General features: G+C 37.8%; 1 protein-coding gene across 2 annotated transcripts in view; it reads right to left on the bottom strand.

The window, feature by feature from the left end:
* Window positions 1-4,746: 4,746 nt before the first annotated feature.
* The window catches only part of C8H9orf85 (chromosome 8 C9orf85 homolog), a 61,926-nt gene continuing 42,815 nt past the window's right edge, over window positions 4,747-23,857 (bottom strand). The window contains exons 4-5 of one of the 2 annotated variants that reach the window (XM_005210031.5): window positions 7,256-7,369; window positions 4,747-6,763 (exon numbers count right to left, since the gene is read on the bottom strand). In XM_005210031.5, the coding sequence (XP_005210088.1) occupies window positions 6,619-6,763; window positions 7,256-7,369 (259 nt within the window). In that variant the 3' untranslated portion in view covers window positions 4,747-6,618. 2 annotated transcript variants of the gene reach the window in all.

Here is a 23,857-nt window from a genome sequence, read left to right as displayed (position 1 = left end):
GTAGGTCTCACTATAAAGTAACATCACTAATTAGAAAGATTACAAGTATCACCACTAAAGCCACTTGGGAAGCCCCATTTTCACATATGGAAATCAACAATCATGGAAGAAAGTACAAAAAAGTGATTTGAATTCAGGCAGTTCAATCCCTGGGTGGGGAAAAATCCCTTGGAAAGGAAATGGCAACCTTCTCCAGTATTCTTGCCTGGAAAATCCCACGCACAGAGGAGCCTGGTGGGCTATCGACCATGGAGTTACAAAGAGTTGGACACAACTTATCGACTAAACCACCACATCTCAGTTCAGTTCAGTTGCTCAGTCATGTCCGACTCTTTGCTGCAGTCGCCTAAAACTTAAGCACTCTCAGCAGTGATATCTGGGACCCAAAAGTTCTTCAGAAAAAAAAGAGAGAAAAACTCTAAATGTTCTCAAATAATAGAATATTAAAGTATGGCAGTGAGAAAGACTGTCAGCTGCTAATGGAGTGGGTTGCCATTTCCTTCTCCAATGCACGAAAGTGAAAAGTGAAAGTGAAGTCGCTCAGTCGTGTCTGACTCTTAGCGACCCCATGGACTGCAGCCTACCAGACTCCTCTGTCCATGGGATTTTCCAGGCAAGAGTACTGGAGTGGGGTGCCAGTGCCTTCTCTGTGGTTCTCCTCTAATCATTCCTTAGTCTCCTAAGCTATACACATGCAGGACACACCTCCAGAATCCTAGCATAGAACAGCTGCTAGGCAGATACTTTAGAGGTCACCCAGTGTTGCCATTTGGGCTTACCCAGTGGGGAGACCCTTTGGTGAACACCAATAGCATTAAGACCTCAGAAAATAGATGCCTAGGAATAAAGACAAAACTCAAGGGGAAACAGACAGGAATAAGCATCAAACTGAAACAGACTACCCCTAATAAAGCTTAAACCCAAGTTTTGAAGGGATCCAGGTGATTGGCTTGGAAAAGGAAATGGGAACCCACTCCAGTGTTCTTGCCTGGAGAATCCCAGGGATGGCAAAGCCTGGTGGGCTGCTGTCTATGGGGTTGCACAGAGTTGGACAGAACTGAAGTGACACAGCAGCAGCAGCAGCAGCAGCAGGTGATCGGCAGTAGTTTACTTTTCAGAAGAAGTCTATAATGTGCCATCTACAATTGCTAGCACACAATAAAAATTATTAGATGTGCAAAGCTGGGAAGAACGACCAATAACCAAGAGACAAAATAATTAATAAAAGCAAGAAAAAATAAGGACTTCAAAGCAACTGTGATTAAATCATTAAAATAATAGAGAAAAAGATGTAGAAGAGAGGTAGAACAGAACATTTCAGTTTTTAAACATTTAGAAGAAAAATGAAATGAACATTTTGGAACTGCAAAATTCAGTATCTGACCTGACACAAAGAATTGACTCACTGGAAAAAACCCTGATGCCAGGAAAGATTGAAGGCAGAAGAAGAGGATGACGGAGGATGAGATGGTTAATGGCATCACCGACTTGACAGACATGAGTTTGGGCAAGCTCTCGGAGTTGGTGATGGACAGGGAAGCTTGGCATGCTGCAGTCCATGAGATGGCAAAGACTCGGACACGACTGAGCAGCTGAACTGAACTGAGGTGGATTTAAAAGTATACTAGCAGAAATTCCCTGGTGGTCCAGTGGTTGGGACTCCACACTTCCACTGCAGGAGGCACAGGTTCAATCCCTGGTCAGGGAACTAGGACCCTGCAAGTCTCATGGCCAAATAAGTGAATAAATAAAGGCATACTAGCAACACTTCCTTTTCACAGCAAACTATATTCAATATCCTATAATAAACTGTACTGGAAAAGAATATGAAAAAGAATATATAGATAACAGTCATTTTACTGGAAAGTAGAAATTAACACAACTGTGTAAATCATCTATACTTCAATAAAACTAAAAAAATTCCATACCTTAGAAATCAGTTAAACGACTGAAAAACAAAGAAAAACAGGTTGCATATAATATGGCCTCCCATTACTTTCCTGATCTTATCTCTTTCAACTCTCCAACTTAATAACTCAGTCCTTGCTGTTCCTTAAACACACCTGGCACAGTCTTGCTTTAGAGGCTCTGCAGTGGCTGTTTCTTCTTCCTGGAACATTCTTCCCCAACATGTTTTTCTAGGCACCTTATTTAAAAATCAACACTTCCATCCACTTGTGCACCCTCACTCCCACCCCATCTGTGCCCTTAGACTTCCAATCACCCTACCATGCCTTTCTTCCATAGAACTTTTCACCTTCTAACATTCTGCATTTGATATTTATATACATATATATGGAATACATATATAACTCTTGAAGAATGTAGGCAAACAACCAAATTGACATCTTCATTACTAATTATTTCATTTCCAGTAATTACTAATTCAGTACTAATACATATATAAAAATCACAGTAGCAATAATAATATCAGTTGTTTAGTGCTCTCCTAGTTGGCACAGAAAGATTAATTAATTGGTATCAAGTCATACAGCTAGAGTAAGTGGCAGAGCCAGGATTAGATCCATACTGAGTTCCAATAAAAATAACTTTTAGATTAGAAAGGATACTATCTAAAGATATGTAAATGAACTAAATGTAACAATTAAATTTGTCTGTTGAAAAAAAAAAAAAAAACTTTTCCTAGCATTGAAGAATGAAATGCAGATATTAGTATATGTCACTGGGTGATGCTCTTTGTTAAACTTCTCTCTCAGAAAGGTAATCTGAGGAATTATACTTAATCACATGGGAAAGAATTTATGCTAGGTCTAATAATAATTAAGTTGGCTCTTTAACCACAAAAGTTACACAGTTCAGAAAACAAATTTACAAAAGGTAAGCCACACAAATTTATGGTAGAAAAAATTTCTGTAGACTGTAAACTTAAAGGCTTCTATATCACAAACATGAGATCTCCCTTCATTTATTTTTATCTTTTTCCATTTATGTCTCCATTTAATTTTAATGTCTTGATAAGATTTTAATTTTTGTCAAGAGTTCTTGAATGTTTTTAAAATTTATTCCTAAGAAACATAGTTTTGATATCACTGAAATGTACTCTGTATCTTTACTTTTTTATGCTAAAATATTTTAAAGTAAATTGACCATACACCCTTTAATATTTCAATATGTATTGCTCAAATAACATCATGCTTTACCATTAATTAAACGATTCCTTAATATCATCAATTATCCAAAAGTCAATAGTCAATAAACATTAAAGGGGGGGAATTCCCTGGTGGTCCAGTGGCTAAGACTCTGTGCTCCCAATGCAGGGGGCCTGGGTTCGAGCCCTGGACAAGGAGCTAGATCCCACATGCAGCAACTAAGACACAGTGCAGCCAAATTAAAACAAATAAATGATTAAAAAAAAAAAAATTAAAGGGGGCTCAGGCTTATTAGTAATTAGAGAAATACAAATTAATAAGATGAAGGCATATGTTGCACACACATCAAATTGACAGAAATGTTAACAGTATGATACCAAGTGTTGGAAAGGTTGCACAGGAACTCTAATACATTGCTAGAGGGAAGGGAGGTAATAATCCTTCTGGAAAGACAGCATTACGTAGCACATGTAATAGTGAACATGTATATACCTATGTCCTCTACCACTGCTAGATATACCTAACAGAAAATGTAGTGTGAAATGAAAATATTTCTTGTCATATTAATCAATAAAAAATGCCACAGCCGTCAGTGGTTTCGGGCCTCCAAAAGTGAATTCGAGCGCCCCAGGCTGTGATCAGGAGGATGCTGCCAGCTCCAACTGACTGCTGAGGAGCTGAGGGAATGCAAGAAGCCAGGTGAACTAGGGGACAGGACTGGGCCCAGGTATCTGAGGTGCATTTGAAAGGAACAAATTCCGTGAGCCCCGAGGCTTGCACCTTTCCAGAGAATGCTAAATTCCTTAACATGATACCTGATCTTTGATGTTCAAGACTACCTGCTCTCTTCGTTGCAAACCTGTATATAGCCTGACTACCCTCCTGCCTTCTTGGACCAGTTTTCTCAGAGCTACTGAGATGCTGTCTCCCACGCTTGGAGTCCTAAACATTCCCACCAAATAAAATAACTCTCTACTTTCAGATTGTGAGTATATTTTTTTAGTGGACAGCAGTGAGAAACAAGTATACCAAAAAACATTTCAATCTTCTTCTATTACATACTTAAAAAATGTAGCAAGAAATAAGACATTTATACCAAGAAACAGTATTGTTTGTAATAGGAAAATTTTTAAATAACTCAAATGTCCCTCATTATTAGAGGGGATAAATTGTGGTATGTAAATACAATAGAAAAAACACTAAGGTAAAACTAACAAAATTAGAGCTCTTGCAACAACATGGATCAATCTCACAAATTTCATAATGAAGAAATAAGAACAAACTAACAGGCATAGTATAAGTCTGTTCACATAAACTTCAAAACCAGTGCCTGACACTTATTTTCAACTGTGTCAGCAAATAAAAAATATATCCACATATATCTATACAAATATAAAGAAAGTATGGCAAAATGTTAACTATAAATCTAAGCGAAGAGTATACAAAGGTTCATTGTACTACATTGCTACTTTTTAGGTTTGTGCATTTTCAAAGTAGAAAGATGATATTTGTTTATAATTATTTATTAAACTATACATATTTTATGCATTTTTTCTATATGTAAATTTCACGAGAAAAAAATGTAAAAATAATGTAATAAAATACATAAAAACACTTTCAAAGAAAAATTGCTATGTATTTGTTAAACAGTGACAGACTTTATTTTCTTGGGCTCCAAAATCACTGCAGATGGTGACTACAGCCATGAAATTAAAATACACTTGCTCTTTGGAAGAAAAGCTATGACCAACCTAGACAGCATATTAAAAAGCAGAGATATTACTTTGCTGACAAAGGTCCATCTAGTCAAAGCTATGGTTTTTCCAATAGTCATGTATGGATGTGAGAGTTGGACTATAAAGAAAGTGAAAGTGAAAGTTGCTCAGTTGTGTCCGACTCTTTACGACCCTATGGACTATATAGTCCATGGAATTCTCCAGGCCAGAATACTGGAGTGGGTAGCCTTTCCCTTCTCCAGGGGATCTTCCCAACCCAGAGATCGAACCCAGGTCTCCTGCATTGCAGGCAGATTCTTTACCAACTGAGCTATCAGGGAAGCCCTGATAAAGAAAGCTGAGTGCCAAAGAATTAATGCTTTTGAACTGTGGTGTTGGAGAACTCTTGAGAGTCCCTTGAACTGCAAGGAGATCAAACCAGTCCATCTTGAAGGAAATCAATCCTGAATATTCATTGGAAGGACTGCTGCTGAAGCTGAAGCTCTAATACTCTGGCCACCTGATGCGAAGAACTGACTTATTGGAAAAGACCCTGATGCTGGGAAAGACTGAGGGCAGGAGGAGAAGGGGAAGACAGAGGATGAGATGGTTGGATGGCATCAACAACTCAACGGATCTGAGTTTGAGCAAGCTCTGGGAGTTGGTGATGGACAGGGAAGCCTGGTTTGCTGCAGTCCATGGGTCAGACACAACTGCAAAGAGTTTGCTGCAAAGAGTCGGACGCGACTGACTGAATTGATTTGTTAAACATTACTATTAAAAATAATAAACTTTTGCTTTATAATAAGCAAGCATAAGCAAGAGGGCTTTTTAAAATTTGGGACGTTTACCTGAGATCAGTCTATCAAAAGATACCTCCTTAAGACTAGTTTTTGAGGCTAGTAACATAAGAATGTCATTTTATTTTTCCATGAGATAGTTCTTATACAACCATCAATTCTGAATCTTGTTTAGTTTGATACTAGATAGTGTATTCTTCTAAATAATTTTCATAAACTGCAATATGATACTCCAATACTCATTTCGGCAGATAATACTAGCATACACTACTTTAAAATGTATTATAAGAAAACTCTGGATAAAAGTTTTATCATTATTCAAATATCATACACAATTCATAATGTCCATGTATTTTCTATAGGTTTTTCCAATATTCTTACTAGGATTCCACAGTTTGTTTTTTTTAAACCCTCAAAGTCTCAGAAGGTAAAGAATATGCCTGCAATACAGGAGACCAATTTTTGTTCCCTGGGTCAGGAAGATTCCCGTGGAGGAGGAAATGGCAATCCACTCCAGTATTCTTGCCTGGAGAATCGAAGGACAGAGGAGCCTGGGGGCTACCGTCCATTGGGGTTGCGAAGAGCTGGACATGACTGAGTGACTAAGCACTACCATGTCTCTCAAAGATGTTCAGAGGGCTTCCCTAGTGGCTCAGTGGTAAAGAATCTGCTTTCCAATGCAGGAGACAAGAGTTTGATCTGGTCTGGGAAGATCCCACATGCTGGGGAGCAACTAAGTCCATGAGCCACAACTACTGAGCCTGTGCTCTAGAGCCCACATGCTACAACTACTGAAGCTCACGCTCCACAAGAGAAGCTACTGCAGTGAGAAGCCTGAGCACTGCCACTAGAGAAAGACCCCACTCATTGCAACCAGAGAAAAGTTCGTGCAACAACAAAGACCCAGCACAGCCAAAAATGAAGAGTGAAAAATAATTTTTTAAAGGATGGTCAGAATTTCATGTTTTAAAACTGACTTTTAATACAGTTATATTAATTGTCTTCTTCTTCTGTGTCATCTAAATCAATATCAAAATCTAAATCATCATCATTTACTTCATTCCTTCTGCAGCTTCTTCTATGGCTGGAACGTAAATTATTTTCAACATTTTCTGTCTTTTCTGGTTCTTTATTAAACCTAAAGATAGAAGAAAAAAACCTCTTATTTCTCAAGATTGCATTGTTTCTGTAGACTGAAAAGACTTTTTACACTACACTTCTTGATTAATAAAGAGCTTAATGAAATAAAAAGGAAAAGATCCTTGAAGATTAACTTAATTGAAGAACCAACCAATTATAATACTGCTGTCAATAAAGCATGATCAAACAAATTAATTTGTGCTGTCCATTAAAGAAAAGAAGTTATACAATGAATAATTCTTTTGTAATGTATAATAAATGTGACTCTCACAGGTAAATATTTTAATTTCCTAAAAATGACGTTTTGCTTTCATTATGATAGAAACACTGAATAATTAAGATTTTTTTTTTCCTATTGGGTAGAAAAAGTCTACATTACTGCGATATACTGTATCTTAAGATTCTCAGAGCTACTCAATGTTTCCTTAAAAGAAAATTCACATACCATTTACTAAAAGAGTAAATCCCAAACATAAAAAGAAATACTCACGGAATAACAACATCTTCTTTCTTTCCACACTTGGCACAAACTTCAAGTTCACAGGCACATGGTCTACACATTATATGATAAGAATCCTTCACTGTCTTTTGTAAACATTTAACACTAAAAATGGAAAAGAAAATAAAATCTTAATTTTTACTAATTGTCTAAGATTTATTTAGTGAAATAAGGGGGTGTGGCTAAGTGTACAGCTGAAAAGCCTCAAACTCTTAAGGTATTTCTCTCATATGTCACTTTAGCTTAATTATATAGCATTTCTAGACAACGGCTGACAACTCAATAGTACTTAACATTGATTAATGGATAAATAAGAATACATATCTTTACAATGGAACATTATTTATTAATAAAAATTAAGCACCGATAAATGTTACAACATGCTTGAAAAAAATTCCTAAGTGAAAGAAACCAGTCACAGAAGTCTAGATATTATTTGATTATTTACATGAAATGTCCAAAATAAGTAAATCTACAGGGACAGAAAACAAGGGAGGGGAGACTGTTGGTGTTGGGGAGAGGGAATGGAGACTGAATCCTAACAGGTATAAGGTTTCTTTCTGAGATGAGAAAATGTTCAAAAACTGATGTGTTATAAAAAAACTGAGTTATACAACTCTATGACATACTAAAAGTTGCTAAACTATGTACTTTAGATGGATGAACTATACAGTATGTGAATTAAACCTTAATAAATTTGCTTTTAAAAAGACAAATGGAAATATTAGAAATTAAAAAAAACATGGAGTGAAAGATACAAGATACAAGAAATCTACTTTAAATGTAAAAAGGTATACCTCATTTTACTTTGCAGCTACTGCATTTATTTATTTATACAAATTGAACGTTTGTGGCAGCCTTCTGTTGAGCAAGTCTATCATTATCATTTTTTGCAATATTTGCTCACTTTGTGCCTCTGTGTCACATTTTGGTTACTCTTGCAATATTTCAACTTTTAAATTATTATTATTATATTTGTTACAGTGATCTAAGATAAGTAATCTTTATGTTACTACTGCAAAAAGACTATGACTCATTGAAGGCTCAGATGATGGTTAGCATTTTCTAGCAATAAAGTATTTTTAAAATAAAGTGCTCATTGATTTTTCTAGACATAATGCTACTGCATACTTAATAGACTAAAGTATAGTACAAATGTAAGTTTTATATGCACTGGGAAACCAAAAAATTCATGTGACTCAGTTTATTGCAGTATTTGCTTTACTGAGGTGGCATGGAATCAAACCCCCAATATCTCTGAGATATGCCTGTTTACAGTTAAAAGTAGAAGGAAAGGAAAAAAATGAAACAAAACATGCAAACACTAATCAGAAGAAAGCTGGAGTAACTACATTATTATTGAAATTGACTTCAAAGCAAAGAAAAAAAATTGTTAAGCTTAAGAAAGACTATTACATGACAATAAAGGAATCAATTTTCCCAAAGTATGCAATATCTTAAATATTTATTTATGCACCTAAAAACAGGGTTTGAGATAACTGATGCAAAACCATTGAACCAAAAAGAGAAACAAACAAATCCACAATTAAAACTGTGGACTTCAATGTTTCTCTCTTTATAAGTGAAGCAATGAGTAGACAAAAAGCAGCAAAACTATACAACACCTGGTCGACAGAGTCTATCAATCAAACTGACATTTATAGAACACTCCACCTAACAAGAGCAATATAGTCTCTTCAAGCACACATGGAACAGAATCTAAAATTGACTATACTCTGAATTATAACACCAACCTCAATGAATTAAGAACAAAAACCAAAGTTTATATAAGGTGTATTCTTTTACCACAATGAAATTAACTAGAAATCAGTAAAAGAAAAACATCTGGAAAACATCCAAATATACAGAAATTAAAACACTTCTAAACAACCTATAGGTTAAAGAGGAAGTCTCAAGAGCAATTAGAAAATGTTTTGATTCAATAATAATGAAATATAGCATCAAAATTTGTGGAATAGAGCTAAAAAGACATTCTGGGGAAATTTATATAATTAAATGTTTATATTAGGCAAAAGAACTATCCAAACTTCCACCTTAAGAAAACAAAAAAAGAACAGTAAATTAACTCAAAGCAATATCAATATGAACAGAAATCAGTGAAACTGAAAAACAGAAAAAAAAGAAAACCAATAAAACTCTAAGCAGGCTATTTGAAAAGATTAATGTAATTCATGAACATATAACCAGACAGACCAAGATAAAAAAGGAGAGAACACAATAAACCAATTTCAGGAAAGAACAAGGGAACACTATAGATGCAACAGATATTAAAAGAATAAGAAAAATTTACTAACAACGCTATGCCTATAAATCCAACCACTTTATTGAAATGGACAAATTTCTGGAAAGACAGTATAAAAACCTGCTTAAGATGAAACAGATAATCTAAAAACCCTAGCCATTAAAGAAAAACTTTATAATCTTTAAAAACTCTCCAACAAAGACAACTCTAGGCACAAATGGCTTTACTGCTAAATTCTACTAAATATCTGGAAGTTCACAGTTTACATATTGCTGAAGCCTGGCTTGGAAAATTTTGAGCATTATTTTACTAGCATGTGAGATGAGTGCAATTGTGCGCGAGTTTGAGAATTCTCTGGCATTGCCTTTCTTTGGGATTGGAATGAAAATTGACTTTTTCCAGTCCTGGGGCCACTGCTCAGTTTTCCAAATTTGCTGACATATTGAATGCAGCACTTTCACAGCATCATCTTTTAGGATTTGAAATAGTTCAACTGGAATTCCATCACATCCACTAGCTTTGTTCGTAGTGATGCTTCCTAAGGCCCACCTGACTTCACATTCCAGGATGCCTGGCTTTAGCTGAGTGTGACAGATCACACGTTCATGATTATCTGGATCATGAAGATCTTTTTGTACAGTTCTTCTGTGTATTCTTGCCCTCTTCTTAATATCTTCTGCTTCTGTTAGATCCATACCATTTCTGCCTTTATTGAGCCCACCTTTGCATGAAATGTTCCCTTGATATCTCTAATTTTCTTGAAGAGATCTCTAGTCTTTCCCATTCTGTTGTTTTCCTCTATTTCTTTGCATTAATCACTGAGGAAGGCTTTCTTATCTCTCCTTGCTATTCCTTGGAACTCTGCATTCAAATGGGTATATCTTTCCTTTTCTCCTTTGCCTTTCACTTCTCTTCTTTTCACAGCTATTTGTAAGGGTTCAAGCTGGTTTTAGAAAAGGCAGAGGAACCAGAGATCAAATTGCTTTTTGCATCAAAAAAGCAAGAGAGTTCCAGAAAAACATCTATTTCTGCTTCACTGACTATGTCAAAGCCTTTGACTGTGTGGATCACAACAAACTGGAAAATTCTGAAAAGATGGGAATACCAGACCACCTGACCTGGCTCTTGAGAAATGTATATACAGGTCAGGAAGCAACAGTTAGAACTGGACATGGAACAACAGACTGGTTCCAAATAGGAAAAGGAGTACGTCAAGGCTGTATATTGTCCACCTCTCTTATTTAACTTCTATGCAGAGTACATCATGAGAAACGCTGGGCTGGAGGAAGCACAAGCTGGAATCAAGATTGCCGGGAGAAATATCAATAATCTCAGATATGCTGATGACACCACCCTTATGGCAGAAAGCGAAGAAGAACTAAAGAGTCTCTTGATGAAAGTGAAGAGAAGAGTGAAAAAGTTGGCTTAAAGCTCAACATTCAGAAAATGAAGATCATGGCATCTGGTCCCATCACTTCATGGGAAATAGATGGGGAAACAGTGGAAACAGTGGCTGACTTTATTTTTCTGGGCTCCAAAATCACTGCAGATGGTGACTGCAGCCATGAAATTAAAGGACGCTAACTCCTTGGAAGGAATTTATGACCAACCTAGATAGCATATTGAAAAGCAAAGACATTACTTTGCCAACAAAGGTCTGTCTTGTCAAGGCTATGGTTTTTCCAGAAGTCATGTATGGATGTGAGAGTTGGACTGTAAAGAAAGCTGAGTGCCGAAGAATTGATGCTTTTGAACTGTGGTGTTGGAGAAGACTCTTGAGAGTCCCTTGGACTGCAAGGAGATCCAACCAATCCATCCTAAAGGAGATCAGTCCTGGGTGTCATTGGAGGGACATATGTTGAAGATGAAACTCCATTACTTTGGCCACCTGATGCAGAAAGCTGACTCATTTGAAAAGACCCTGATGCTGGGAAAGATTGAGGGCAGGAGGAGAAGGGGATGACAGAGTATGAGATGGCTGGATGGCATCACGGACTCGATGGACATGGGTTTGGGTGGACTCCGGGAGTTGCTGATGGACAGGGAGGCCTGGCGTGCTGCGGTTCATGGGGTTGCAAAGAGTCAGACACGACTGAGCGACTGAACTGAACTACTAACATTTAAAAGATAGTACTGCTGCTGCTGCTGCTAAATTACTTCAGTCGTGTCCAACTTTGTGCGACCCCATAGATGGCAGCCCTCCAGGCTCCCCCGCCCCCGGGATTCTCCAGGCAAGAACAATGGAGTGGGTTTCCATTTCATTTGTATACAACTGCTTCTAGAAAACAAAATAGAAGCAGTCCCCAACTCACTTGATGAGACCCTAACATCAAGATAACGACAAAATTTCAGATGACTATTGGTAATAAAAATGGGTATGAAACTTTGTTAGCAAATAAAATCTAGCAATATGTAAAAAGGATTCAGTCATGATCAAGTGGGGTTTATCCAAGTATGTTAAAGGCTGATTTTATATTAAAATCAATAAATGTTAACTCATCAAATCAATGTTCTAAGAAAGAAAACCCACATGATTATCTAAATAGATGCAGAAAAAGTATCTGACAAAACTTAATTGAAGCTTTCAAAGTGCAGTGCTGTAAAAGACTCTGTAGAGTCCGTTGGACAGCAAGGAGATCAAACCAATCAATCCTAAAGGAAATCGACCCTGAATATTCATTGGAAGAACTGATGCTGAAGCTGAAGCTCCAATACTTTGGTCTTCTGATGAGAAGAGCCGACTCATTGGAAAAGACCCTGATGCTGGGAAAGACTGAAGGCAGGAGATTGGAAAGCAAGAAATAAAACTGTCCTCATTTTTTATCGCTTAATTGTATTTATTTATTTTTGGGCCGTGCCATGCAGCTTGTAGGATCTTAGTTCCTTGACCAGAGATTTAACCCAGGCCATATCAGTGAAAGAGCCAAGTCCAAACCACCGGACCACCAGGGAATTTTCATGTCTTCATTTTTTAAAAAAATCACTGTCTATGTAGGAAAATCTCACAGAATATACCAAAAAAGTATTAGAAATAAAATTGGCAAGCTGATTCTAAAGTTACAAGAAAAAGCAAAGGAAAAATATTAGCCGAAACAATTTTGAAAAAAGAAAAAGAAGGTGGGAACACTTTTAAGACTGGATTTCAAGATTTATCTTAAAGCTGTAGTAATCAAGGTAGTGTGGTACTGGTGAAAAGTAGATTAATAGGACAGAACAGACTCTAACATATATAATCAATTGATTTTCAACATAGTACAAAGGTAATTCAATGGAGAAAGGAGAGACTTTTAAACAAATGACCACAGAGCAGTTGGATATACAAAAAATTAACAGAAAATGGACCATAAACCCAATATAAAACCAAGAATTACATAATTTCTAGAAGAAAACACAGTAAAAGTATTTGTGATCCTAACCAAAGATGTTTTACCTACAAGAAAATAATAATTAATACATCCTGATAAATGAAACAGATCTTCACCAAAATAAAACATTTCTCCACTTTAAGATACTCTTAAATGATAAAACATAAGTCAGAATTTGGCAGAAAATATTTGTAAAACCCATATCTAATCAACGATTTGCACCTACAATATATAAGGATTCTCAAAATTCAGTAATAAGTGAAACAAAACAACTTAATCAAAACATGAGCTAAATATATGTATAGAAAAAAAGAAATAAGGATGCAAAATGAGCACAGGAATAGATGATTAGCATCATTGGTCATCAAAAAATGCAAATTAAAATCAAAATGAGATAGAGCTATTCACACTTATGGTTCAAAAAGAACAAAGCAAGACTTCAAGGGGGAAAAAAAAACCTGACAATCCTAAGTATTGATAAGCATGTTAAACATCTGGAACTCTCACACACTGCTATTGAGAATGCAAATGATACAGCCACTATGGAATATAGTTGGACAATTTATTCTAAACATACCCTTAACATAAACCCAGTGAGCTGACTACTAGATATTTACTCATGAGAAATGAGACCATACATTTACACAAAACCCTGCATATGAATGTTTATGGCAGGATAGTTCACAATCACCAAAAATTAGCAAAACCTAAATGACCATGAGCCAGGGGACAGATGAACAACTTTGATACATCCTGAAGGAATACGACTCAGCAATAAAAAGGCCCAACCACTGATTTAATCAAGATTGCTGGGAGAAATATCAATAACCTCAGATATGCAGATGACACCACCCTTATGGCAGAAAGTGAAGAGAAACTCAAAAGCCTCTTGATGAAAGTGAAAGAGGAGAGCAAAAAAGTTGGCTTAAAGCTCAACATTCAGAAAACGAAGATCATGGCATCTGGTCCCACCACTTCATGGGAAATAGATGAGGAAACAGTGGAATCAGTGTCAGACTTTATTTTTCTGGGCTCCAAAATCACTACAGATGGTGACTGCAGCCATGAAATTAAAAGACGCTTACTCCTTGGAAGGAAAGTTATGACCAACCTAGATAGCATATTCAAAAGCAGAGATATTACTTTGCCAACAAAGGTTCATCTAGTCAAGGCTATGGTTTTTCCTGTGGTCATGTATGGATGCGAGAGTTGGACTGTGAAGAAAGCTGAGTGCCGAAGAATTGATGCTTTTGAACTGTGGTGTTGGAGAAGACTCTTGAGAGTCCCTTGGACTGCAAGGAGATCCAACCAGTCCATTCTGAAGGAGATCAGCCCTGGGATTTCTTTGGAAGGAATGATGCTAAAGCTGAAACTCCAGTACTTTGGCCACCTCATGCGAAGAGTTGACTCATTGGAAAAGACTCTGATGCTGGGAGGGATTGGGGGCAGGAGGAGAAGGGAACGACAGAGGACGAGATGGCTGGATGGCATCACGGACTCAATGGACATGGGTTTGGGTGGACTCCGGGAGTTGGTGATGGACAGGGAGGCCTGGCGTGTTGCAATTCATGGGGTCGAAAAGAGTCAGACACGACTGAGCGACCGATCTGATCTGACTAATTTACACAACAATGCAGATGAATCTCAAATCCACTATGTTAAGTTAAAGAAGTCAGCCTCAAAGACCATATACTATGTGAGTCCTATATATGACATTCTGCAAGAAGGCAAGAAAACAGATCAGTGTTTGCCAGGGACTGGGAGTGAGGCAGCAGGATACCAAGTGGCATAAAGGAATGTTAGGGGGTAATAGGACTGTCTTGTATCTTAACTGTGATATCACTCTCAAAAACGTATTCATTTGTCAAAACTTACAAAACTGTTATTAAAACAAAACAACTGGCCCCCATATAGACTTAGTTAGACTAAGCCCCAAATCATCAAAAGTCAAAGTGTTAGTCACTCAGTCACGTCCGACTATTTACAACCCTATTGACTGGGGCCACCAGGCTCCTCTGTCCATGGGATTCTCCAGGCAAGAATGATGGTGTGAGTTGCCATTTCCTTCTCCAGGGGATCTTCCTGACCCAGGGATCAAACCTGGTCTCCTGCACTGCAGGCAGATTCTTAACCATTTGAGCCACTAGGGAAGCCCCCCAAATCATCAAACTGAGACTTAATTTCAGTTTTGGCTCTCCCAGAAATGGAATTTTAAACCAATCCTGAATACATGCTCAGTCATATCTGACTCTGTGAACCCATGGATCACCAGGTTCCTCTGTACATGGAATTGTCCAGCTAATAACGCTAGAGTGTACTGCCATCTCCTCTTCCAACAGATCTTTCCTGTGCAGGGATCCAATGCATGTCTCCTGAGTAGGCTGCACTAGCAGGAAATTCTTTGCCATTGCAGCCACCTGGGGAAGCCCCTTAAATCAATCACGAATTGTCTGATCAGCACAAGCTAGGTACTCAGCCTGATAAGTAAGTAAGTAAGTGAAGTTGCTCAGTCATGTCTGACTCTTTGTGACCCCATGGACTGTAGCCTACCAGGCTCCTCTGTCCATGGAATTTTCCAGGCAATAGTACTGGAGTGGATTGCCATTTCCTTCGCCAGCGGATCTTCCCGACCCAGGGATCGAACCCGGGTCTCCGCGTTGTAGACAGACGCTTTACCATCTGAGCCACCAGGGAAGACCTGATAAGGCTGATAAGACTCCTGTTATTCCCTAAAGAAAAGTGACTTTGCAATAACCAACCTGCTTTTCTGTCTAGTGTGACTTTCTTGTTACCATTCCTTTCTACCTACAAAAGTCTTTCATGTTCTACAGTTCCTCACAGATCCTTTCCATCTTCTAAATGAGACAAAGTCAATAAAATCTTTAAAAGTCACTCAGTTGAATTTTGTTTTTTAACATTGTTTATTACAACATGTATATTTTACTGCATGTTAGAGCTTTGGGGAATATAAATTAGAATTAAAAAGAAAAAGTCTTCACAATCAAAGTGAAAATAATTTTGAAAATTGTTTGCTAAATTATTTGGTATGCTTGTGTTTTGACTTTCCAAACAGCTTTATTTAATTACTTTGAAATAAAAGTTAGATTAAAATTTCATGCTATTAGAATACATACAAAGTCCTACCAATACAAATGGACTAGAAAAAAAAAATCTCAGTATTTTTTGGATTCAATTTTTTTAAGTTTTTAAAATAATTTTAAAGAAACTGTTTTGGTTAGGTTCTTCTGAGGCTTCAAAGAAATTCATTTCTATGAATATGCTATTTTATAACAGGGACTCCCGGGGTAAACTAATCCTTAAGTATTCAAATTGTTAATTCAAGGATAAAACTGTATTTATAGAACTGTTAATGTTAAAATTTACATGTAAAATAGGCTCGAAAATGGGATATCCTGTTTTGGAATCCAGAGTCAAAAGAGAGCAGATTCTACACTCTCTGGCCCATCTAATCCTCAAGACAGTGACTTTTGGCACTGGCTCAAACACTGGCATAGCTTATTAAAATGCAGATGCCTGGGCTACACCCATTATTTACATAATCAGAATCTTGGGGATGGGTCCCAAGAATCTGTCCGTTAACAAACTCATGAAATTCTCATGCACCTAAGCACTTGAGAACTCTTGACCACATCAAAGTACTACTGCCTAGATAGGGGAATTTTCCAATATCCCCAAAGCTGGTTGAGAAGACAAGGAATTTTGTTGCTGTAAGCAATTATGCTCTTTTCAAATTTAAATCCACTTGGAAAAACAGGTTGTATTAGGCTAGTGAATATAAATCTACCTCTAAGGAAATACACACATAGACACATTTTTAAAATGTTTCCTTTTCATAAATGTGAAATGTTTGTTGAAAGGTAAATTATATACATTTTTTATATGTTTACAACCTTCAAGTTCTTCAATCACAGACTTGAGATATTTGTACCCCTCTGCTTTCAAACCTCTTAACCTAGGCTTTATGTCTTCACGGGGAGTAGAGAGAGAGAAGATGTGAAAGTAATTCGAGTTTCAGCGTTTTTCTTCTTCTACGTCACATTTGTCCAGCCTAAGAACCTTGATCTTAAGGACAAGATGGTTTAGACATTATTTTAATGATAAAAGGTATACATTACAAGTTGTCATAGAACTTGTGCAGTTATCTTGAAACATCTTTAAAAACACTTGTAAGTTAGATAATCACTCTTATTTTTTCTTACAAAACGAGTGGTAAGGAAAAACTTGAAAATTGACCTAAATATAAATTTAACCTAATTTCCCCTGAAAATAGCTATATTTTGAATATTTTATGAGTTCATTACTAAGAGAACTGCAGAGATGTTAAAATAATGGTGGCTTGGCCTTCTTTTCATATTTTCATGGACTACAATTCCCAGAAACAATAAATCTTGTCCATGCATACACCACAACTAACCATTTTAGTGGGACCTGGTCAAATAAAACCACAGGTTACTCCTATGAACCACATTTACTAACTGATAGGGCCCATCTGGGGTCTCACTGATAAGATGGCTCATTATGTTGACCTTGCAAACTAAGAATAAAATCACAGTGATCCTTGAGTTTGACCAAATTGCTCAAATGACATTCTGCTTTCCCACTGGTGCATCTTCTCAAAGCTGTGAGACCACCAGATTCCAGACCTCCGGCTACAGGACTCAATTATAGGCTAAAAAATTAACCATCCCTTCAGAGAATTTTTCATTGGTGGGGTATAAGAAGGACCCCGTAAGAAAGGGAGGACAATGGTTCTTCTTAAGGGCCAGTCACCCTGGCCCTTAGAAAGAAGATAAAAGAAAATAAAAGCTAAAAAATGTTTACTATCCATTTAAGGGATAAAATTTTATTTTCAAGATTACTGTAAATACTAGAAAATATTATGTATTTTGATTTGGGAAGCAAGAGATTTAGATCTAGCCTAGCTTTGACATATCCTTGGCATATAATCACTGAAAGTCACTTTAACTTCTTTGAGTGTCATTTTTTATAATAGTTACTAAAAGTGCTGAAACTTAGCAAGAACAAAGACAGCAGCACCAAACTGTATTAGTAATCACTGTATTTGTCACCTCCACAAACCCACAGCTAACTAGCAAAAATGAAAAACCCACACTTTTAAATGACATCCTTCCATTATCAACACATTTTAAATTGCATAATAAAACACAGCAACATTTGGAAGATCTATATAATTAAATGAATTAATATTTTCCAAACTAGCAAAATGCATAATGTTACAAAACCATGCATGGGTGAAAGATCCATTCAACTGCAAGACAGACCCATGGATTGAAGTATAAGAAGTGTTTACTGATATGGTTTCAGATTCTACACCGTATCAAAGATGAATTTCTATAATTATCTGGAAAAGGTTATTAATATTTACTTCTGTTCCTTTCAGTTCAGTTGCTCAGTCGTGTCCGACTCTTTGTGACCCCATGAATCGCAGCACGCCAGGCCTCCCTGTCCATCACCAACTCCCAGAGTTCACCCAAACTCTTGTGCATCGAGTCGGTGATGCCATCCAGCCATCTCATACTCTGTCATCCCCTTCTCCTCCTGCCCCCAATCCCTCCCAGCAGCAGGGTCTTTTCCAATGAGTCAACTCTTCGAATGAGGTAGCCAAAGTATTGGAGTTACAGCCTCAGCATCAATCATTCCAATGAACACCCAGGACTGGTTTTTAGGATGGACTGGTTGGATCTCCTTGCAGTCCAAGGGACTCTCAAGAGTCTTCTCCAGCACCACACTTCAAAAGTATCAAATCTTTGGCGCTCAGCATTCTTCACAGTCCAACTCTCATATCCATACATGACCACTGGAAAAACCATAGCTTCGACTAGAGGGACCTTTGTTGGCAAAGTAACATCTCTGCTTTTGAATATGCTTTCTAGGTTGATCACAACTTTCCTTCCAAGGAGTAAGCATCTTTTAATTTCATGGCTACAATCACCATCTGCACTGATTCTGGAGCCCCAAAAAATAAAGTCTGACACTGTTTCCCCATCTATTTGCCATAAACATGTGATAGGACCAGATACCATGATCTTAGTTTTCTGAATGTCGAGCTTTAAGCCAACTTTTTCACTCTCCTCTTTTACTTTCATCAATATTTACTTACACTATTTTAAAAATGTACTGCTTCATTTTCCTTCTACTAGTCAGACACTAATGAAATTCATAAATATAGAAAACAATGCCACTTGTCTCATTAATATTTTTGTTTCAAAAGTTATTTTTCATATAAAATTATTATTATTAAATGTGGTGACCCAAGGACAAAAGAGCAGATAAAACCAAGAAGGGTCTTGGAACGCAGGGACAGAAAAACCAGGCCCTTATCATCCTTCCCTCCCCGGTGTTGTAATTATTAAGGGATTTCAGGTCCTCCTGAGCAGTATAACCTGTCTCCCCTCCTAACCCACACAGGCTTGCTTCCCCTTCTTCCCACACCCAGTATACATGCCTCATCCAATCAGCAAATAACCCACAAGACCCCTAGCCCACTCTCTGAATCATGGGTATAAAAGTGGACTAAGAACCACTGTTCAACGAAATTCTCCCTTGAGCTGGCCTGCTGTTCTAACAGTGTCTCCCATTCTAATGAACTTTATTTCCCTCTCATTCTGTCTCATGTCTGGAAATTCTTTTCCAACCCATACTAGCAACACGACATTAACCTTTAATGGTTGCTTATGCTATGCTAAGTCACTTCAGTCATGTCCGACTCTGTGCAATCCCATAGATGGCAGCCCACCAGGTTCCCCCATCCCTGGGATTCTCCAGGCAAGAACACTGGAGAGGGTTGCCATTTCCTTCTCCAATGCATGAAAGTGAAAAGTGAAAGTGAAGTCGCTCAGTCGTGTCCGACTTTTAGCGACCCCATGGACTGTAGCCTACCAGGCTCCTCCCTCCATGGGACTCTCCAGGCAAGAGTACTGGAGTGGGGTGCCACTGCCTTCTCCACAGTTGCTTATATTCACATTACTTATAAATTAATTATTTTTAAGTCTCAGTTTTCAATGGCAACCCACTAGGAGGAGTGGACATGAGGAGTGGACTCGCTAGGAGTCAGACATGACTGAGCAACCTCACTTTCACTTTCATGCATTGAAGAAGGCAATGGCAACCCACTCCAGTGTTCTTGCTTGGAGAATCCCAGGGACAGGGGAGCCTAATGGGCTGCTGTCTATGGGGTCACACAGAGTTGGACACGACTGAAGCGACTGAGCATAGCATTTTTATATCTAAAACAATAAATATCATTATATCTAATAAATACCATTAGATATAATGCATAAAAGCTGATATAAATCAAGCTATCTGGGTTCTCAGTAATTTTTAACAATATAAAGAAAGAGGTCCTGACAACAAAAGCTTTGAGAACCACTGATCTAGACAATAAACATCAACTGGAAAATAACTGATCTGATATTTTTAGTATTTCTGGAATGGACTTTCTGCCACAACTTTTCTGGTACTGCCTTCATTTCCTGGTTTTATTTACTACACTTTAACCTTTATGATAATTCAGCTCCACTTATAATCCTCTCACATGAGATGACTAGGTACTTTCGTAAACAGTGAGCTGTGCTACTCCACCCTTCGTGGATAAATAATAGAAACTACACTGAGGATCAAAACCATACCCAAGAAAAAAGAAATGCAAAAAGGCAAAAGGGTTGCCTAAGGAGACCTTACAAACAGCAGAGAAAAGAGAAGCTAAAGGCAAAGAAGAACAGGAAAGATATACCCATTTGAATGCACAGTTCAAAGAATAGCAAGGAGATAAGAAAGCCTTCCTCAGCGATCAATGCAAAGAAATATAGGAAAACAACAGAATGGGAAAAACTAGAGATCTCTTCAAGAAAATTAGAGATACCAAGGGAACATTTCATGTCCTTTATCGAGCTCAACATTCAGAAAACGAAGATCATGGCATCCAGTCCCATCACTTCATGGCAAATAGATGGGGAGACAATGGAAACAGTGAGAGACTTTGCTTCAAAATCACTGAAGACGGTGACTGCAGCCATGAAATTAAAAGACGCTTGCTCTTTGGAAAAAAATCTATGACCAACCTATTGAAAAGCAGAGACATTACTTTGCCAACAAAAGTCCGTCTAGTCAAAGCTATGGTTTATCCAGTAGTCATGTATGGATGTGAGAGTTGGACTCTAAAGAAGGCTGAAGGCCAAACAATTGATGCTTTTGAACTGTGGTGTTGGAGAAGACTCTTGAGAGTCCCTTGGACTGCAAGAAGATCCAACCTGTCAATGCTAAAGGAAATGAGTCCTGAATATTCATTGGAAGAACTGATTTTGAAGCTAAAATTCCAATACTATGGCTTCCTGATGCGAAGAACTGACTCACTGGGAAAGACTCTGATGCTGGGAAAGATTAAAAGCAGGAAGAGAAGGGGATGACAGAGGATGACATGCTTGGATGGCATCACGGACACAATGGACATGAGTTTGAGTAGGCTCCAGGAGCTGGTAATGGACTGGGAAGCCTGGCATGCTGCAGTCCATGGGGTTACAAGGATTTGGACCCAACTGAGCATCTGAACTGAACTGAACACCGACAGAGCTCTATAAAGTGACAGTTCCTATAGTGGCTCTAAGTAATCTGTGCTAACATAAAAAGAATCGGAAACCATACTAAGGAATTACATCATATGCTACTTAGGAAATGTTTTTAAGGAAACAATGTCTACAGATCTCAAGAACTTTCAGTAGAAGTTTAATTCTCTTCATAGTTAATGTATTTGAAATAAATGGAGATTTTTTTTTACTTCTTATTGCAACGGATTTGACTTAGAAGAATTCTTAGAAGAGTACAAAATATTCACCTCCGACCAACAGTAGTTTAGAAAAAAGAGAAAATGGAAATTACTTCTCAAAACTATTACTTGGAGCAGGCAATTTAAAATCAAAGCTTGCTATATCAATCAATATTAATGTCAAAAAGTAGGCTTTTTGCACAGGTGCACAAGTGATGACAGTACTAAAGACTCTCCTTAATAAGGAGGACTAAAACTCAAGGACTTTAGTCAAATGGACTAATAAAGCCAGGGTTTACAGTCACTGTACTATGATATGACATAGAATGGCCTGTGACTAAAATTCCACTCTAGGACATTTTAATACTCTTGGAATGTGGTGACACAACTCTCAAATTACTGATTAACCAAACTATTGTAAGAGCCTCAAACTATTATAAGCAATGCTGGAGCTGAAGAGCTAAAACAAAGAGGTTAAGCTCACACTCTGTATGTGTGTGTGTGTACATACATAAATACTACATATATATGTCTGTAAATATATATATACACACACACACATATATATACATATTATATAATTTCTTGTCATACACTGGTATATATGGAGGGACTGATCATCTTGTTTTTCACTCGTTAAGTCGTATCTGACTCTTTGCAACCCCACGAACTGCAGCACACCAGACTTTCCTGTCACTATCTTCCGGAGTTTGCTCAAACTCATGTCCATTGAGTCGGTGATGCTATTCAACCATCTCACCCTCTGTCACCCGCTTCTCCTGCCTTCAGTCTTTCTCAGTATCAGGGTTTTTTCCAATGAGTCAGTTCTTCGCACCAGGTAGCCAAATACCGGAGTTTCAATTTCTGCATCATTTCTTCCAATGAATACTCAGGGTTGATTTCCTTTAGGATTGACTGGTTTGATCTCCTTGCTGTCCAAGGGACTCTCAACAGTCTTTTCCAGCACCATAATTCGAAAGCATCAATTCTTTGGCACTCAGCCTTCTTTATGGTCTAACTGTTACATACATACGTGACTATTGGAAAAACCATAGCTTTGACTACACAGACCTTTGTTGGCAAAGTGATGCCTCTGCTTTTCAATAGGCTGTCTAGGTTTGTCATAGCTTTTCTTCCAAGGAGCATGCATCTTTTAATTTCATGGCTGCACTCAACATCTGCAGTGATTTTGGAGCCCAAGAAAATCTCCCAAACCCTTCTATTTGCCATGAAGTGATGGGACCAGACGCCATGATCTTAGCTTTTTGAATGCTGAGTTTTAAGCTGGCTTTTTCACTCTCCTCTTTTACCCTTACCAAGAGGCTCTTTAGATCCTCTTCACTGTCTGCCATTAGAGTGATATCATCTGCATATCTCAGGTTGTTGATATTTCTCCCAGCAATCTTGATTCTTGCTTGTGATTTTCATCCAGCCCAACATTTCACATGATGTACTCTGCATATAAGTTAAATAAGCAGGCTGACAATACACAGACTTGACATAATCCTTTCCCAATTTTGAACCAGTCTGTTGTTCCATGTCTGGTTCTAACTGTTACTTCTTAATCTGCATAGAGGTTTCTCAGGAGGCAGGTTAGGTGGTCTGATATTCCTATCTCTTTACGAATTCCCCACAGTTTGCTGTGATCTGCACAGTCAGAGGCTTTGGTGTAGTCAATGAAGCAGAAGTAGAGGATCATCTCGTAGTATAGAACAATGTTTATTTTTATTTAAAAAATCAAAGAAATACTAATCAACACACTTTTTAAAGCTAGAAATCCAATGACTAAACCAAAATCCTATCTTGTTTTCTCTTCATTAAATGTATATGCAAAGCATATCTTCTTTTGACAGGCAACATAGAGCGAATAAATGAACAAATGGCCACTTATGTAGACTCCAAAACAAGACATATAGACAGTTGGTAAGTATCTGCATGTGCGTCAAAGAGAACAGGGGGTTCTTGTCCATTTTCCCTCCATTCCCTGTTGCCTTCCTCATAGTGTTTCCAGTAAACACTGTTTACAGCTGCTGCTGCTGCTAAGTCGCTTCAGTCGTGTCCGACTCTGTGCGACCCCATAGATGACAGCCCACCAGGCTCCTCCGTCCCTGGAACTCTCCAGGCAAGAACACTGGAGTGGGTTGCCATTTCCTTCTCCAATG

The sequence above is a fragment of the Bos taurus genome, chromosome 8 (genome assembly GCF_002263795.3).
Source record: "Bos taurus isolate L1 Dominette 01449 registration number 42190680 breed Hereford chromosome 8, ARS-UCD2.0, whole genome shotgun sequence".
Taxonomy (NCBI): Eukaryota; Metazoa; Chordata; class Mammalia; order Artiodactyla; family Bovidae; genus Bos; species Bos taurus.
The sequence above is the reverse complement of the archived record's forward strand: the minus strand, read 5'-3'. Positions and strand labels throughout refer to the sequence as shown.